The 19,446-nt window shown below is 47.1% G+C and overlaps 2 protein-coding genes across 10 annotated transcripts in view; one reads left to right on the forward strand and one right to left on the reverse strand.

The window, feature by feature from the left end:
- Positions 1 to 8,392, reverse strand: part of KLHL18 (kelch like family member 18) — a 43,877-nt gene extending 35,485 nt beyond the window's left edge. For both annotated transcript variants that reach the window (XM_030549804.1, XM_030549803.1), the window contains exon 1: positions 8,171 to 8,392. In XM_030549804.1, the coding sequence (XP_030405664.1) occupies positions 8,171 to 8,308 (138 nt within the window). In that variant the 5' untranslated portion in view covers positions 8,309 to 8,392. The remainder of the gene's footprint in view (positions 1 to 8,170) is intronic.
- A 115-nt stretch (positions 8,393 to 8,507) lies between these two features.
- Positions 8,508 to 19,446, forward strand: part of KIF9 (kinesin family member 9) — a 35,069-nt gene continuing 24,130 nt past the window's right edge. For 2 of the 8 annotated variants that reach the window (XM_030549805.1, XM_030549812.1), the window contains exons 1-10: positions 8,508 to 8,622; positions 9,865 to 10,002; positions 11,194 to 11,294; positions 11,453 to 11,618; positions 11,747 to 11,853; positions 12,809 to 13,033; positions 15,336 to 15,419; positions 15,530 to 15,622; positions 16,650 to 16,797; positions 17,960 to 18,078. In XM_030549805.1, the coding sequence (XP_030405665.1) occupies positions 9,945 to 10,002; positions 11,194 to 11,294; positions 11,453 to 11,618; positions 11,747 to 11,853; positions 12,809 to 13,033; positions 15,336 to 15,419; positions 15,530 to 15,622; positions 16,650 to 16,797; positions 17,960 to 18,078 (1,101 nt within the window). In that variant the 5' untranslated portion in view covers positions 8,508 to 8,622; positions 9,865 to 9,944. Of the gene's footprint in view, positions 8,623 to 9,864; positions 10,003 to 10,568; positions 10,708 to 11,193; positions 11,295 to 11,452; positions 11,619 to 11,746; positions 11,854 to 12,808; positions 13,034 to 15,335; positions 15,420 to 15,529; positions 15,623 to 16,649; positions 16,798 to 17,959; positions 18,079 to 19,446 lie in introns of all 8 variants that reach the window. The other 6 variants (XM_030549809.1, XM_030549807.1, XM_030549806.1 and 3 more) reach the window with 6 other exon arrangements.

Below are 19,446 nucleotides of genomic sequence, written 5' to 3' on the forward strand. Positions count from 1 at the left end.
AGGCAAATCAATAGCAGAGCTATGGGACTAGAACACACCATCACTGGTTCCCAGTCCCCTGCTTTTACCATTAGACCACATTTTCTTTGTCCACTGTTCTTCCAAACAAACTGCCCCAGCAAGAACCACACTGCCAATACTACAACATGCCCACCAGCTTGAGAAATGAATTTAGAACACCAAGATCTCCTTCCTTTAGGGAACTGCTCCTAACATCACATGACCACCCAATAAAACTGTTTTTATACCCAGTTCCTGTACAGAACCAGAGGGCCCCGCATACCAGAAAAATCAAAACATTAGGTTTCCGTTTAAAAAAATCACAGCTGTAACTAAAGAATTATTCAATCTTATCTGACTCAATGGGTTATAATCCCTGAAGACCTCAGTACTGCAGAGTTTGTGCTGTGCTTCTGAAGTTACTAGGCCATGCCATCTTTTGCTTAGGGGTGGGCTAAATGTATGAATTGCATCACTCCTAAACCTTTCCAAAGCCTCTAAAGAAGTTTAAAGTATCCAAATACTGTTCATTTTCCTGTACCTCTGCACTCTCTAGAAAGCAAGAGAAAAGCTGCACCTGTTGTAGCTGCAGACCAACCTGGAACACCTCATCTTACAAGATATCTAGATTGAACCTAATTTGCAGATAAGAAGTTTAAAGTAAGCACTAATTCTCAAACCATCCAAGGCACCCAGATACATGACAGTCAGGGCAGTATAAATGCCTCACAGTAGTCAATGGCAAAACAGCCGTCAGTTTCCAGATAGTGACATTCCTGGTAGTTGTACTTTATTCTTGGAGGCAGTCAAAAAAGCCTCTAGAAACCCTGAACTCAGAAAAAAAGAGCCCCTCTTTGCATCTGGTGATTCTCTGGTGTAAAGTCAACTGATCTACTTCACTGACAGTACTAATATTGGAAATCTAGGACATATCTTATCTGTTAGGAAACTTGCCCCACTGTAACTAAAATTGATCTAGAATAGTTACAGTGGTGCAAGATTTCTAACAGACAAGGCTACAGAAGAAAACAGAAACAAAGAACAAAGCAACCTGAAGAGATAAGAGCAGTGGGAGATGAAGGGACTAGGAAAGATTTGGTTCTATTACACATAAATCCCCATATATGGGAAAGAGAAGTTAACAGCACCGTGATAGCCAGGGAATACATCCAAGCAGCCACGCTCCAGTTGATTTTCCTTTGTCTCCTTAAAGACATGCTAAAATTTTTCTTCATGGAACCAAGTAACTTAGTTGCCCCAGGGAAGTACAGTAACGCCACTTACCAATATTTCGTTATGTTGCTGATCTATTAGGGAACATACACATGTAAGTTGTGCAATGTTCACTTATAATGTCATTTTGCGGGTGGGGACTTGGAACTAGGGTAGGCTGCAAGCCCCCCATTAGCTCCCCTCCGCCCCCTCCAGCACCTCCCGCCTGTGAGGCCCATGGATCAGAACCTCCCCCATCCTGAACGCAGCGGTTTCGTCATGTTCAGGAGGCTCTGGGGGCGGAGGGGAGAGGAGTGAGGATGCGGCACACAGACTCCCCACCCCCCGCCTCGCTGCGCACCTCCAGCTCGCAGCAATCAGCTGTTTTGCCACACTCGGGAGGCGCGGGGGAGGCACTGATCCACGGGGCCCGCTGTGGGGTGGGAGACACTGGGGGATGGGTGGCGGGGAGCTGACAGAGGGGCCGGGCCAGCCCACCCTGGTTCCAAGCCATCACCTGCTAGATCTGATGGGCTGCTCTTCCAGAGAATCCCGCAAGTAGTGGACAAAGTACTGTATTAGCAGGCAGAGAAAAAAACATCCCTGGAACCTAACTCCCCTATTTACATTAATTCAGTGGCTCTCAAATTTTTATACTTGTGACCCCTTTCACATAGCAAGCCTCTAAGTGTGACGCCCCCCTTATAAATTAAAAACACTTTTAAAATATATTTAACACCATTATACATGCTGGAGGCAAAGCGGGATGGAGGTTGACAGCTCGTGACCCTCAATGCAATAACCTCACGACCCCATGAGGGGTCCCAACCCCCATTTCGAGAAGCCCTGCATTAATACTTCTAGGGCAATTGGATTCGATTACCATCGTTTCGCTTAAAATCACATTTTTCAAGAATATGACTACAACGTTAAGCAAGGAGTTACTGTAATGGAACAGGGGCTGGGAGGAGAGGTGCCTAGCTTAAGGTGGGATCCACAATCTGGAACAGTTTGAGAAAGACTGGACTAAGGAATGGTGTTACAAGCCCCTGATCTTAGCAACCCAGACAAACCCTTTACGTTGGCGCAGAAATGCAAGAGCATGAGCTCTCAATGGGCACCTTATACCCTACCAGGGTGCGCTTCGGCCAAACACGCAGCTTAACTTCTGCCCCAGAAACCTTATGTTCACAGAGATGATCATGAGGAGCAGCGACAGATTTCCCCAAACCCAGTTTAGAATAATCAGAGATTTGACAGATCCAGTCAAATCAGCATTTCTTTGTCTAATCGCAACTAAACCACGCTGCCAGCTGCTGAAACAGCACCATGGTCTATTGAGCAATCTGAATTGCAGCGGCAGTGATTCTCAGATGAGAAACAAGTTGGAAGAGAAATGCTGGTACAATGTTAAAGTTATCTTACAGGTTTCTTTTGGCAATGATCATTTGAATATTGCTGTTTGTTAATTGTGCACTTTTCCATTAGTCAAGTAGAGGTGTCAAATACCCGGCCCATTTATGTGGCTTTAATGACACATTCAGATTCTTTCATTTTAAAATTCAAGTTTCTAGACACCATGGTTGTGAAGTATCAGAGGAGTAGCCATGTTAGTCTGGATCTGTAAAAGCAGCAAAGAATCCTGTGGCACCTTATAGACTAACAGACGTTTTGGAGCATGAGCTTTCGTGGGTGAATACCCACTTCCTCAGATGCAGGCTCGACACAAGCCTCCCAGAACCTTTTAGCCACCTTCCCACAGTAGTTTCCACACACGAGTCTGGCGCAGCTCTTACAGCATAGTTCTCCCGGAGAGAGGAGACAGGGCTGGAAGGAACTATGCTGTAAGAGCTGCGCCAGACTTGTGTGTGGAAACTACTGTGGGAAGGTGGCTAAAAGGTTCTGGGAGGCTTGTGTCGAGCCTGCATCTGAGGAAGTGGGTATTCACCCACGAAAGCTCATGCTCCAAAACGTCTATTAGTCTATAAGGTGCCACAGGATTCTTTGCTGCGTGATTGTGAAGTTATTTTTTCAAACATGAGCCAACTGTAAACTGATGTAGTGTTGTCGGCCTGAGGCCACGTCTACACTACAAAATTAAGCTGACCTAACTTATGTCCGCATTCAGCTGCCGCAGTAATTACACAGCTTGTACGTGTCTACACTTTGCTCCTTGTGTTGGAGGTGTATGTCCTCACCAGGAATGCCTATATTGATTGTCAGCATGGGACAGCTCCTGAAAGGCAGTAACAGTCGACGTAAGCAACGCAGTGCCTACACTGACACCGCGTCGACCTAAACACATTGACCTTGACTCTATGCCACTCGTGGAGGTGGAGTTATTAAGTTGGCATAGCGGGGCCGTTACGTCACCAGAAACCAAATTTAAGGTTGACACTTCCATAGAAGCAAGGCAGCTTACATCAACCTAACTCTGAAGTGCAGACCAGGCCTGAGTATGCAAGCAGATAAGAGGATGTCTGAAAGCTGAGAACTCCTCATGTCCCCCGACCTATTCATCTTATTGAGGTGTTGACTTTAGAGCGACGCAGTCAGCTAAGTAGTCAGAAAAGAAGAGGAGCAAAAAACAGAAGTGGTCCCAAAGATTAGCACAATTAATGAGCCAAGTGAGATACAGGAACTTTAATAACAATGTACACACTTCCTATTGATGTCTACAGATCCAGAGTAAGGTTTTGTCCTAGATTCGTACCTCAGGCCCACAGACTACTGTTACATATTGAATTCAGCCTTTCACACAGGAGTTAAGACACTCCAAGGCTAATTCATTGTAATCCAAATAATAAAGAGAATAATAAACCCAGAACACTTACATCACATTAAATTAGCTCCTCTTTCAGTTATGGCCTTAACACTCATTTTTGTCACTGATTTTATCCCTTCTATCTCGACTTACAGGAAGCAGAAAGTTAGGTAGAGCTAATACCACTAAACCATTTAGGTCCTGTCCACCCAGCAACCACTATCATATGCTAGAGGAATCCCATTTACAGCCATTGTCCTCCAACATGGTTAAAGCACTGATCAACATCGGAGAAGAGACCATTATTCAACTGATCTGTACTATGGCCCACAACATTGTTTATTCCTGCTTCCCTTGAAAGATGGAATAGTGCTTTAATCACACCAGGGCCAGTTTTGGAAATCGGTCTGCAACACAATGTTTTTATTGTGCAGATAGTACCTTTTAGGTGCTGTCTCCATTACACCTGAAGTCAGCAAACCATAGTAAGCAACAACTGTTAAAATGGTGAAACGTGTACTAACACCCACCACCCAAGGGAACCCAATGACTAAAGCCTCCTTATGTTGTTTCTTCCATAGTTTGATGCTTGACACCCTCTCTGCTAGACATGCTATTTTGCAGGCCCCTTGTGCGGTTAACACATTTCACTGAATTTAAAGTTTCATCAATACATGTTAAAAAAGTGTTCTGTACAAGATCAGTGAACAAGTACATTTCATGTCAGCTATATTGAAGTGGCTGCTACCTCTATTTGAAAAACACACTCAAAGTTGATAAAATTTGCTTCCATAACACCCAGTACTGCATAATGAATAAAGCTGGAAAAGGCATCTTGCATTGAATGATCAGGAAGAAAGATCTGGCTTGAAGAGAATGAGGGTACGTCTACACTACAGGATAAATTCAAATTAGCTTAAATCGATTTTATAAAACAGATATTATAAAGTTGATTGTGTGCGTCCACACTAGGCACATTAATTCGGTGGTGTGCGTCCATGGTCCGAGGCTAGCGTCGATTTCTGGAGCAGTGCACTGTGGTAGCTACTGTAAAAGAATGAGGCCAATAACGTTGATTTGCGTCCACACTAACCCTAAATCGATATAGTAATATCGATTTTAGCGTTACTCCTCTCGTTTTGTAGGAGTACAGAAATCGATTTAAAGAGCCCTTTAAATTGATATAAAGAACAGTATAGTATGGACGGGTGCAGCGTTAAATCGATTTAACGCTGTTAAAATCGGTTTAACAGCGTAGTGTGGACCAGGCCTGAGAATGTCAACTCAGCTGCTAAGGGACGTGCAGGTCAGTGCTGAAAAGTGAGTTGGCAGCCGGAGGAAGTGGCAGAGAAGTAGGATATTTCACTATCATGATTAATTACATTGAGACATACTCTTGAAGAGAACATAGTGTTAATGAAATAGCCTTAGACGTCAAAGTCCTTTATCAACACAAAAGCTATTTCACAAGTATTGGCACTTCAAACTTCATCTCCTCCCCCTATGTATCAAAAGTGAGCTTGGGAGGACCGCTCAAGTCTCTGCCACAAAGACCACCAAGGGTCCCAACCGTGATAGTGGAATCTGTGATCTAGCTTAGGCAGATGTAATGCTATAGTGTCTAGACACAAAGGAATGCAGAACTGGACTAGTTTCATATAGGTTAAAGACACATCAGGTGGCAACTACTTTAGATGCTACTAACATCTCGGGGTGAGAGGCTCCCCATCTCCATCAGACATCCACACATGCTGGGACACATAACACTATACAGATAGCGATCAACACTCCCTAAGAAACTTCCAAGCATGATCATCTAAGTTGTGGAGGGGATTCTGATTACGGCTAGCAAGCCTATCCCAAACATTTTATCTTCGACAGCACAACTTTGCTCATGGCCACCACACAGACAATGCACTGGCGAACACTGCTAACTAAATATTCTTGTGAATTTTTCATTTAGATGTATCCAACCTGCACTACTCAGTGGAAGGAATGCAAAGTCTATTTATTTATGTAATCTTTTTCTAAGGCAGAGGGAAATAGGTGAAGAGTCTCAACCTGTGCAGACTAGGGAACGTTTTAGCGTTTCATTCAATAGTACAACGTTGTACTCACTGGACTCGTCACATGCCTTGGGCACGGCAACAGCAGCACTGTATACATCTAAAAACTCCTATTCTGTTATTAACCTTTACAGGGATTCTAGCATTTTTCTCTGAAGAATCTGCTATGGGCCACACTCAGATACTGATGTAGAGTGACCACCCTGTGGGAATTAGAAGGGAGTACAGTGTCCATGATTCAGTCAGTGCTTGGACTCTTGACTGAGAGCGTCAAAAGGGGTGCCAATTGCAGCTGTAGATTTTTGTGATGTGGACACATCCACCAGACACTGGGCTGAAACCAAACCCATTTTGCTTAGGCCACTAAAAGAATTGTAACAATTTTTTGCTATCATCATCCTGGGCTACCTCTGAATTAGCAGCCTACAAACAACTGTATTGGTCTTCCACTATCTAATCTCTCTATGGCTCACATACTTGTAGCATTAAAGAGTCAATCCTATGTCAACCCATTACCCTGATTTACAGGTTTAAATCAGTCTCTCTATTATAACCACCTCTACATTTTGTGTGTGTACAGATCCCTGACTGTGGGACCTAGAAGCTACGATAACACAATAAATAATATCGCCAAGCAGCAAAAACATAAGCTCCCTGAACAATATTAACTTGTAGCATGACTATTTTAATTAAGTTTCCTGCTTCACAACAGTGCTCGCATTAGAGAGAAATGCAAGACTGATAGCAGTGGGAACATCTCAAATTAACAAATATTTCCTACGGCACCTCAATGGAGAACACAAAACTATTTATGGGGCCACTCCTGGCATGCAAGAATGACTAGTGGCAAGTCATCTCAACAAATACTTAGGGTGAGGAGAGCTGGGCTAGATGACTCACTGGATGCCCCTTTTCACTCAAAGGCATATGACGTGAATGGAGATTAGCAAACTGTGGCAGGGTTGGATTTCAGCTCCCTTTTGCATGTGATACAGTCTCTAGCCTGGGCAATTATTTATACAGAGCTGGTGCTTCTGCCTCCTGTGGGGATGAAGGCACATGGGATTGGAATGACCAGCTGTCACAGGCCAGTGCCTACAGGTATCATACACCTTCACCCAAGCTGCATATTGGTGCTGGGGTGCGCACCAGTCTCAGTCATCCAAGACAGATGAGCTCCACCAAGCCAGGAGAGGTCCAGGGGGTGCATGGAGGATGCAGCCCCAACTCCAAAGTTTCCCCAAACTTCACTCACCATGACACAGAAACCAACCAGGGCAGATGGGTCCCCTGGCTCTGCACCAAGGGGCAGAGCCCAACGCTGGGAAGGGGGGAGGAGGTCAAACCCCCAACATGCTGCATAAGGTCAGGGAGAAGGGCCCCCATAGAAGACAGCTCTGGTGGTGCAGACACAGGCAGGAGCTAGATAGTGGGTGTGGTAAGGGGTTAAGGAGAGCCCCCCCACCCCCCAGCCCGGGGCTCCCCAGCCCGGGGCTCCCCAGCCCCCAGCCCGGGGCTCCCCAGCCCCCAGCCCGGGGCTCCCCAGCCCATGTCACCCCCCCAGCCCCCAGCCCGGGGCTCCCCAGCCCATGTCACCCCCCCAGCCCGGGGCCCCCCAGCCCATGTCACCCCCCCAGCCCGGGGCTCCCCAGCCCATGCCCCTCCCACCCCCCCAGCCCGGGGCTCCCCAGCCCATGCCCCTCCCACCCCCCGCCGGGGCTCCCCAGCCCATGCCCCTCCCACCCCCAGCCCGGGGCTCCCCAGCCCATGCCCCTCCCACCCCCCAGCCCGGGGCTCCCCAGCCCATGCCCCTCCCACCCCCCAGCCCGGGGCTCCCCAGCCCATGCCCCTCCCACCCCCCAGCCCGGGGCTCCCCAGCCCATGTCACCCCCCCAGCCCGGGGCTCCCCAGCCCATGTCACCCCCCCAGCCCGGGGCTCCCCAGCCCATGTCACCCCCCCAGCCCGGGGCTCCCCAGCCCATGTCACCCCCCCAGCCCGGGGCTCCCCAGCCCATGCCCCTCCCACCCCCCAGCCCGGGGCTCCCCAGCCCATGCCCCCCACAGCCCGGGGCTCCCCAGCCCATGCCCCCCACAGCCCGGGGCTCCCCAGCCCATGCCCCCCCGGTACCTTGAGGGTCACGTCGCAGAGCTTGCCCTGCCTCCGGATCTCGCCCATCACCCCGTAGCCCCGGCTGGGCAGGTCCCCCACCGAGAAATGCACCAGGTCCTCGGGGTCCAGCTCCGGCTCGGCCGCCGCCTCCAGCATCTTCCCCGGGCCGCGGCCGCCGCGCTCGCCGCAGGGAGGGCAACGCGGGAGCAGAGAGACGCCTCCGTTCGACCCAGCTCCACGCTGGCCCCTCCCGGCCGCCGTAACCAATCAGAGCCCTCGGGCCCCCGCCGGAAACGGCCTCCCCTCGCTTCCGCATTCCCTAGGAGCACTTCCGGACGCGGCAGGAAGTGGCGGTAGTCATGGTAACGGTGTGTACACCCACCTGCCTCAGCTTCGTCCCGGTGCCTGCGGCGCTGGGGACCTGCAGCGACAGGAGCAGGCGGCGGCGGCGGGAAGAGCGGCCGCTCCCGGTCAGTACCGGGCCCCCGGCCCCTTCCCCTCCCCCCATCCCCACTCCCAGCACCCCCGCCCCCTTCCCGCCTCCCGGCGCCCCCGTCCCCCGCCTCCGTCCCCGGGCCCCTTCCCGCCTCCCGGCGCCCCCGTCCCCCGCCTCCGTCCCCGGGCCCCTTCCCGCCTCCCGGCGCCCCGGGCCCCTTCCCGCCTCCGTCCCCGGGCCCCTTCCCGCCTCCCGGCGCCCCCGGGCCCCGCCTCCGCCCCCGGGCCCCTTCCCGCCTCCCGGCGCCCCCGGCCCCCGCCTCCGCCCCCGGGCCCCTTCCCGCTTCCCGGCGCCCCCGTCCCCCGCCTCCGCCCCCGGGCCCCTTCCCGCCTCCCGGCGCCCCCGGCCCCCGCCTCCGTCCCTGTTCTCAGCCCCATCTCTCTGTCACTGTCCCCATCTCCTCCCCTGCCATCCCTGTCCCCATGTCACCGTCCCCATCTCTCTGTGACAATCCCCATCTCCCAGCAAATCTCGTCCCCACCCTCAGCCACCCCCATCTCAGCCATCACAGTTACTGCCTCCACTTTCCCACTCTCCCCATCTTCGTCTCCACATCCCAACCATCTCCCTATCACCACCACCATCCCCGCTTCCCACCCATCCCTGTATTGCCACTGTTTTCCCCCTCACCCCAGCCATCCCTGTGCTGCCACTGTCTGCGCATCTCATTGTCTCTGCATGACAACCACCATCCACACATCCCAACCAACCCCTCATCGCCACCTCCTCCACCTCACTAGCTGGATCACACCATCCTTCCCCATGTCCCAGCCATCTCCTGTCTCATATTGCCATCCTCATCCCTGTATCATCTTTGCCTCCATCCCCAATGTCCCAGCTGTCCCTGATCCCGCATTGCCACGGCTCCTGCATCCCATGTTCTCACCCCTGCATCACCTCCATTTCTGTACCCACATCCTAACGATCCTCATGCCATCTCTAATCCCACAGCCCTGTGACACCGTTGGCTCTGTAACCACGTCCCAGGCATTTAAAAAATCTGGTTGACTACATGGCTTGGGAGATTGGTAATGGGCTAGGGAGCCTTGCACTTCTAGGCTACTGGTTAAAAGCCTGTCTGAGTGATTGCTGGCAAAGTTGAAAGGCTATTTGGTGGCCTGTGTGGTATGACTTTGGTGGATCTCAATCAGTGGATAGGTGCCCATGTGACAAAAACAACCATCACAACTGACACTAATTGGCATCCTTGTTGCAGTCACAGCAGAAAGGCCAAGGACTGAATGGGCTGTGGAGTCTGAACTCCCTTTCTTATCTGTAGCTGTGAACCTTCTGTCAATGGTAAAGAGTCACAGGAGTCACTTTCTTCTAACACTGAACAAGGAATTTTATTACAGTAAGAAAAAATTCATTAGCCCCAAGGCTATTCTCTCCCTCTCTGTGCTTCACCTTAGAACTTCTGTTTAGAACCTTCTCCAGCTCCCTCTTCCTGCCTGGCTTCTTGCTACAACTTTAAAGAAACAGTGCACCTATCCTCACAATCTTCTTGTCAAGGTAGAAACTTATTGCTGTGGTACTTGAAAGATTACAGTATCACTACCTCAGCGGTTCTCAAACTTTTGTACTGGTGACCCCTTTCACATAGCAAGCCTCTGAGTGTGACACCCCCCCTTATAAATTAAAATCACTCTCTCTGTCTGTATAGTGCTTAGCACAAAGTGGCCATAATCTTAATCAGAGAATCTGGGTGTCATAGTGAAATAATAATAATGATTAATAATGAATTGTCCATGGATCAGAAAATCCTATGTCTGATGTAAAACATTTTCATTAAAAGTTTGTGGCTAAATTGTTGCTGCTGTAGCACTGCGCCTTCAACACATCCTCCTGTTACTGTAAGAATTACATGGCTGGGGCTTTGCATTTATACTCTCTTGGTGACTTCCAGTGTTCTGTTTACAGGCAAAAAGATTATTTTTCCACCTTTCAGCATCACTTATTCATGCTGGGATCTGAAAATCAAGCTGGTCTCTCCCTGCCTCTCAATTCACCAGTGATCAAAAGTTTGCTGATAGAACCTACAGCCAAATTCTGCACTCAGGTACACCTTTGTAAAGATGGCCCAACTGCATCAATGTCAATGGTTTTCTACCAGATTTGTATCAGAGAGCAGAATCCGGCTGTTAGCTGAGAGTTGCATTAATGATGCATGAGACAGAATAGAATCCATCTCATTCTCCTGTAGCTGTTTTGTTCTGCAGGACTAGCAGGAAGAGAAGCTCATTTGTGTCAGTAAACAGCTAGGACTCAGATGCACAAGAAGAAATTGTAATGACTAAGAAGGTTTTTGCATGTTCTATTTTTACATGTTCACTTTAAAAATTTCCCTGCTTAGGCTTGATATGTGCCTATAGTTCCTCTTAATAAACCATGGTTAGAAACTACAGCTTAACATTTGTAAACAGTTTATTTTAAAAATTGATGGCACTGCAGCCTACCTTTTGCTGATGACAGCCTTTAAACTGTATTTTAGAGAACACAGTATTTTCTTGTAAATCTGATTTTTCCCTTTTTCCCCTTCTTTTAGTTACAATGAGTGCAAAAGAAAGGAAAGTACATGCATTTGTGCGAGTCAAGCCAACAGCTAATTTTCCTCAAGACATGATCAAGTATGGGCCAGACAACAAGGTAAAGGAATAAGAGACATCAGGAGCATAATGGATCTAGACTCTGATTTAAGCTATGGTAGCAGAAATGAGGAGTAACCCTGCTGCAGTTACACCAGGGATGAATTTGGCCCAATATCTCTTGTAGCACATCAACATTCTTCATCTCTGTCTTTTTAGAGCATAGATATTTACATCGGGAGAGATGTTAAGAAAGGAGTCATCAATAATAAGCAGACTGATTGGTCCTTTAAACTGGATGGTGTTCTTCACAATGCCTCACAGGATTCGGTTTATGATGCAGTAGCTAGGGATTTGGTATCCCAAGCTCTGGATGGCTATAATGGTAATTTTTTAATTGATATTTGTGTTATTTTAAGAAATACCCATCTGAGGATAAGATCCCTTTGATGTTACATTGGAGAAATTAATGAGTTCTACTGAATTTATTCTTTTGCTTTAAAACTTTTCTAGGCACTATAATGTGCTATGGGCAAACAGGAGCTGGTAAAACATACACCATGACAGGAGCAACTGAAAACTACAAGCATAGAGGAATCATACCCCGAGCTATACAGCAGGTACTGAAGATTTGAATTAGAAAGGAGGGGAAGAAGGAGAAACTAGTACATCTATCTTATCATCTGTTGTCCTCCCAGTCCTGAGAAATTTGTTGACCGCCCCAAACCTGGGCTACAAGGTCACCACCAATCATTTTAACAGGAGATGGATGTTATATGGTCCTTAAAGAAGTTGTGGGACAATAAAACATCATTATGTTGCACCGTGATGTTCCATCGTGATTTTTCATTGTAAAACTGTGACCTTGTGCCATGAGAGAGGTGACATTTCAGTGCAGTGGGATGACGTTGCATTGCGACATGCGGACTAGTCATCCTGTTGCAACATAAACATGATGTCATGACGTGCAACTTCCTTAACCTCTCAAAAGGGCACACTGTTGGGTGAAGATTCTTGTGTGCCTGCCCACAGAAGCACAGCTGAAAAGCAGAGTGTAGGGCTGACATAACCTGCACAGACCAAAGCTGGAAGGTGTTCTGCAACAGAACGTTTTATTGTTTGTTTCCAGTAGCTACTGTGTTAGGTGTTTTCCAAGCATAAAAAAGAATGAATTCCTGCATCCAAGAGCTGATCTCATTAGCTCATTGTTATATTGTCCTTAACTCCCACCCGAATAATTTCTTACTAGTTATATTCCTTGGTGGTAGTGTAAGTGCTGTTCATGCAAATAGAAAAAAGCAATTCAGCCAGCAAATGGAATGTTCTTTATTGTTTAGAGAAATCACAGACAACTCTTGTTTTAGGCTTCCTACCCTTGACAGTGTCCCTTTAAAGGTATAATATTTTCAAAACCAGAATAATTTTGAAAATCTTACTAGAGCCGCCACAGTCCTGCTGAGAGTTTGCCATATACTGACTGACTGCTTTATAGTGAGTCACATCCTGAAAAGCCACAAATTGATAGGAACCTTGTTTGTGAACAGACTGTCATTGACAAGCATATGATCTGTGCAGGTGTTCAGGGCAGTTGAAGAACGCATCGATCAGTCCATCACTGTCCGAATGTCCTACCTGGAAATCTACAACGAGACTCTCTTTGACCTTCTCTCCAATATGCCTCATGACATGTCCGGTGACACTCACATGGCTGTAGTGGAGTACCCACAGGGTGTCTTTGTGAAGGGCTTATCTATGCATCCAGCCAGCCACGAGGAAGATGCTTTAAATCTCCTGTTTGAGGCAAGTTAAACAATGACTCGCTATTATTTCTCATAAACAATGACTCCTTATTTTTTATGTTCATTTTTGCTGATTTAGCTGAGGAAAGAAAAGTTGTCTGGGGTTAAAGCAGAAGATGGGAAGCATGGGTTCCCCTGGTGCAGATACTGTGGAAAATAGCATATGACTGCTGTCCGAGAACCCCTTTGCAAGTCCTGGTATATGGGCAGCGCAGGGGTGAGGCTGGAGGTGGAAGGGGTGTGTCTGGGATGGGACTGCATCACACAGTGGTGTGAAGATTCCAGGCAGCACTAGGGTCCAGAGGACAGGCCAGGGAAGCTGCTGTAACAGACAGGGCCCAGGGTTGTCTAAATTATGCTGGGGGCCTCTTTAGCCTTGGAGCAGGCCAGGATTGGGAGTGCAAGCTGGCTTGTTTCCAGTGCGCTGGTGATCACATTTAGGAAGTCAATGAGCAGCTTAAACAGAGTGCAAAGGATAGTCTGTAAGGTATCCTAGTTAGCAGAACCATTGTCTGAACTGTGTTGTCTTTCCTTTTTGAAAAACTGCTTGCCAGCTGTGTCCTGGCTGGGTCAACACTCTCCCATACCAAGCGAATACACCTACCATTGACACTTTCTACAGACAGATGGGGCAGTCATGGCATGCCTACATCTAGTCAGTCATACAGAGGGGACACTCAGACAGCTGGGCAAGTGAAACTAGGAGTCATACATACATCTGCACCAGTTTCTCACATAGGTGCCTTAGCTTGGACGAGAGGAAGTTGAATAGTTAGCTCCCTATCTAGAAAGCATGTTTCACCAATAACTGACAAGCCCTTTTAAACCCTTCCTTTTTTTGCTTTCTAATTGCTGAGCCTATGTTCAGGTGTTCTGATAAAGCTCAGGCTGGGTAACTAATAACAATCATTCTTGATTTCTAGAATGGGAGACATATCATAGAATATCAAGGTTGGAAGGGACCTCAGGAGGTATCTAGTCCAACCCCCTGCTCAAAGCAGGACCAATCCCCAGACAGATTTTTGCCCCAGATCCCTAAGTGGCCCCCTCAAGAATTGAGCTCATAATGCTGGCTTTAGCAGGCCAATGTTCAAACCACTGAACAAGACCTGAGAGTCAGGAGAAATGCCAGAGCAGTTTTTGGAAATAACTAGGCACATAGACATCAAAATGATCTAAACAGCACCACAATGATTTGTGTCTGCAAATTGTGGCTGCAAGAAGGGAAGCTGAGTTTTGAAAAATTTGTCCTTTGAGCTCTGTGCTTCCATTTCCTCATCTGTAAAACAGGGTAAGAATGACAGAGTCCTGTGGCACCTTATAGACTAACGGAAATATTGGAGCATGAGCTTTGTGGGTGAATACCCACTTTGTCAGACGCTGCGTCTGACAAAGTGGGTATTCACCCACAAAAGCTTATGCTCCAATACTTCTATTAGTCTATAAGGTGCCACAGGACTCTTCGTCACTTTTTACAGATCCGGACTAACATGGCTACCCCTCTGAAACTTGAGAGATAAAAACATTTCTCTAAAGACACCAACTTGACTGGGTTCCTGTTTTGGGGTGTTGACTCCTTTCCATGAGGCAGGGGGTAACTCCTCTAGTTCTCAAAGGCTTTGAGACACAGGTAGGCCAGCTGCCTTTTGAGACCCACTACAGGTGCCTTAGTGGTGCCCTCTAGAACTTCAGTTCCTTTCTAACCATGCTCCACCGTGACGCACCCTGTCAGAACTGCAGCCATCACAGACTGTCACAGCATCATTTTCAGTGACTGGTTCGTTTTCTTGTGGTCTCTTCCTATCCTATAAGTAATCTTGGGTGTCTGTTACATTTAGGGGAGATCTTTGCCTCATGCTTATCAAGGAATGAAAGCAGACATGGACGCACTAAGTCTAGCCTGCCTGTTCCTCAAAGGGCCACATTTTTTGAGGGTTAGGGGAGCTCTGGCCCCTTTCACACTAGGAACCTGAGCCCCAAGGATGGGAATCCAGTTAATATGGAATGTTCAGAGAAGCAGTATGACAGATAGTTAGTGATCCCTTACCTGTCTTCATGAGCGGAATATTTGTAATGTGCTTTGAGAGCCATGCTAGAAATGCCTACCACAGACAGATGTTGGGAGCGCCTCAGATAGAAGGCTGTGGATAAGTGACCAATTTTATTATGATCTCTACATATTAAAGATACAAGCATTGTTTATTTAACTGTGACTTTAATAGTCTTCCTTTCACATTTATTCTACTAGTATTTATTTTATTTTTTAATAAAAATAATGTCCTCAATTTTGACTTCATTTTCAGGGTGAGACCAACAGAATAATAGGTGAACATACTCTGAATAAAAATTCATCCAGGTCCCATTGCATATTCACTATCTATATTGAGGTAGGTCCGCTGGCAGGTTTCCTGGGGGCTCAGAAGTCTAGGGGTCTTTAGAATTTAAATGTGTACTCTCCTTCAGTTGTGTGTAATGTTAAATACAATGTTTTTCTCAGTCTCATTCCAGAATTTTGTCAGATGCCAAATACACTGCTTCAAAAATTAACCTAGTGGATCTGGCAGGTTCAGAGAGACTGGGGAAGACTGGGGTAAGCAGATGAGAAAAAATGTTTGCTCTCTAAGAGATGGGTCCAGTTGTTAGAGTGATGCCTGTGGAGTCAGAGGACTTTCCCACTACAGTTAATGGAAACAGCAAAACTGAATTCCCTTTCTGCCACATTGAACATTTACCTCTAAAGGAGGCTGATAGTGAACAATAGTGAACAGAATTTATATTTCTGCTTTAGCCAACAGAATTTTATTCTAGCTTGTTTCTGGGAATCTGGTGTCAGGGACGAGAAGGGGCTTGATTCTGGTGTTGGATATACTCTTCACTTGTGAATCCTTAAGTTTGTGTCAGCATCTCCTTACCACAGTTTTCAAAATCTGTGCTTGACACAGGGATCAACCCCCTGGTCAATAGATAGGAAGAACCACGACAAAGCTCAACCCCATGGAAGCATCAGAGGATGCTTGGTTATCTTCAGTAGCTGTAATATCTTTTTATCAAGTCCAAATGTGCAAACGTCATCCTCCATGCAACTGTCTCTTGCTCGATCATTCCTTCCAACAATGTCATTGCTCAGTCGAGGCAAGAGCCTGTGCCATCCGCCTTTTTGGGAACTCTTTGTAATTCAGCTTCATTCTGCAACTGCACTGAAAGCAAAAATCCTTCTGCTTCTGGTGATACTATGGAGACTGATGCAATCGCCTTTCTGGAAGAATAGGGAACAACTTAAACCTTCAGTGCTCCCCTGTGATATACAACTATATTGTGCTGAGCAAGAAATCCCCAGGCAGCCTTATGACAAAGGGAAGATTTCCCCTTTCAGAACTAGGAAAGCCAATATTCTGGCAGACTTGTTATTGCCAAATCACAGCCCTGAAGAACTTGCTCTCAAATTGTAGAAAGCCCTTCAGGATCTAGAATCTCATAGTTAGTCTGTGTTGGACTCATCATCTCATTTATCCTCCACTTCAATCAGAGCTGTAAGCCCAGTCAGGGACACACTCTATTTCGCAGTTCAACCAGAAAGATGCATGTGGAAACTTTTTGCCTTTTGGTCTTTCTTGCAGTCTGAGGGGCAGGTTCTGAAAGAAGCCACATATATCAACAAATCGTTGTCATTCCTTGAGCAAGCGATCATTGCATTGGCTGATCGTAAGAGGGACCACGTCCCCTTCCGGCAGAGCAAGCTCACCCATGCCCTTAAAGATTCATTAGGTAAGGACCTGGAATCGGAACAGAGGGACAAGAAAATATCTTGGGTTTCGGTTCTCATGGGGAGATGAAGCCACGACCAAACACGCTCAGTCTATCTGATGGCTTGTCTACACAGTGATTTCATACATGGCCAGCCAGAGTGTGAATCTACAGTGCACTAGCTTGCTGTGACTAACACACTAACAGTTCCACAGTGCACTTTGACCTCCTATCATTTCAAACAAGCTAAACCAAGGCAAAGTGATTTCCAGATCACTCAACATCTCAATGATGTGCACCCACGTCAAACAGCAGTATGTCAAAGCACACTACTGAACTTACAGTGTGCTGTAGCATTGTCCATATGGCCAGTTAGTGCGCGGCATGATAGATTCATGCCCTGGCTGGCCATGCGCTAAATCACTGTGGAGACAAGCCCTCGGTTAATAGTCTAACATGAAAAATTAGCAGTGGTTTCTGTTTTTCTTACCCTAATGAAACATCAGGCATACGTACACACAAGCCTCACACTGATCAAGCGAGTAGAAACTTTACTAAATTTTTCTCAGCTGAGAATACTTTAAAAACACACCACAGTTGTTTCAAAGTTCTGATCCTGCAGGTGCTATCAGCTCTCATTGAGTCCTGCAGGAGTTGAGGATGATCAGGACCTGGGCAAACATGACAAATTAAAAAATTGTATTACATCTGGAATCTGTAGGACAGGTATCCACTTTAACAACACTGTGTGACACGGTCTGAATAGAGAAAGTAACTGAAGACAGGCTGTAGATGTCAGCAGTAAGGAACTGAAATCATACAAATTTAGGTTGGAATTTCAAAGCTGTCAGCATTGGCCCAATCCTGCTCCTCCCTCTGATTTCATTGGATTAAAGGCCAACACTGAGCACTTTTAAAATCCCATCTTTCAGCTTTTACTCCACTCCAACCATTTACAGTTTGCATTGCCGCATACTTCACACTAACTCAGAAGGCTGGAGCCAGAACATTGGCTATTCCCTTAACTCATTCCATACCACCATGCGTATGAATATTATCTTTCATGGTCACTACTGATAACCCTTCCTGTTTCCTTGGAGGAAAAATTACAAACTAGCTATGTTCATTGTAGTCGTGCTGTGTCTTTCATTCTTTACTCACTACAGAATGTAAAATTCTCCAGGAAGGAACCCAACACAGAGGAAGTCACATTCCTCCCCCTTGCTGCCTTTTTCAGGGGGAAACTGCAATACAGTCCTGGTGGCAAATATCTATGGTGAAGCTGCTCAGATAGAGGAGACTGTAAGTAGAGAAACAATGAGGAGTCCTTGTGGCACCTTAGAGACTGACAAATTGATTTGGGCATAAGCTTTAATGGGCTAGAACCCACTTCATCAGATGCATGCAGTCAAAAATATGGTAGCAGGTGTGTGTACACACACACACACACACACACACACACACACACACACACACACACACACACACACACACACACACACACACACACACACACACACACACACAAAGAAAAGATGGGAGTTGCCTTACCAAGTAGGGGGTCAGTTTTTGCTACCACTCTGAAACCTGTAAGTGGAGAGAGTTCCTTCAGAAATGATGTCCTTCATTTAAAGATATTTCGGTCCTGGCTGCGCTACAGCCAGAATCATGCTAGCAATAACCATGATTAAATTGTAGCATGCACAGCACTGTAGTTTGAGGTCCAAGGAAGTATCATGTCGAAGTCAACAAAATCACTTGACATTGCATCAAATGCAGCATGGTGGGAACTATATGGGGCTGGTTTTTCCAGTCTGTTAAAGCCACTTTGTGGCCACATAAGCCATCGAGGATGCTAATCTCCCAAGAGGAAAATGAGACTCGCCCAGATAAATACTCAAGGCCAAATTCAGCCTGGATCTAAGCATGCATAGTTTCATTATGTGTTATTGTTATTTGTACCTTTCCAACAATGGGTGTGGAACTGTACAGCACACAGTGAAGTCAATAGTTATACTTAAGGCCCTGTGATAATCCGAGATCTTTTTTTGAAAATGCCCAGTAGTGCCACGCATGAAGTGTTGATTTTCATAGAATATGCCTGGCAGCCGAGTCCCTTGTGAAGTGCTGCAATTTTTCCAATGGTGTGGAGGCAGAAGTGTGCATCTCTGCACGCCAGTCTTGTGCTCCGTGCAACTGGTAGTGTGCAGCAGCATCACACTGGAAGAGCAGTGGGGTGCGGGGGCATGTGAGGCACAGTAGCCGGCGCTGCCACCACTTGAAACAAAAGCAGCTGTGGCCTCAGTGGGGAGGATGAAATGGGCATGTGTGCTCTGGTCTTATGCTCAGTGTGGTGCCTAGCACATGTCAATGTCATGTCAGAGCAGCTGCTGGGGGGATGTGGCCGATGGGTTTTAGTGATGCACAGTAGCCAGTGTGGCCACTGCTTGGAACATGCCCTACAAGCCACACACAGCACAAGTCTGGCATGCACGGATGCCTGCTTTCACCTCCCCACTGAGGTCGCAGTTATTCATGTTCCAAATGGCAGTGGCGCTGGCTGCTGTGCCTCACATAAAGCTGGCTGCCACATCCCCCCGAACTGCTGCTCCAATGGGACGCTGCCACTCACTGTGAGCCACACGATGCACAAGACCAGCACGCAGATGC

This window comes from Gopherus evgoodei, chromosome 2 (genome assembly GCF_007399415.2).
Source record: "Gopherus evgoodei ecotype Sinaloan lineage chromosome 2, rGopEvg1_v1.p, whole genome shotgun sequence".
Lineage (NCBI taxonomy): Eukaryota > Metazoa > Chordata > Testudines > Testudinidae > Gopherus > Gopherus evgoodei.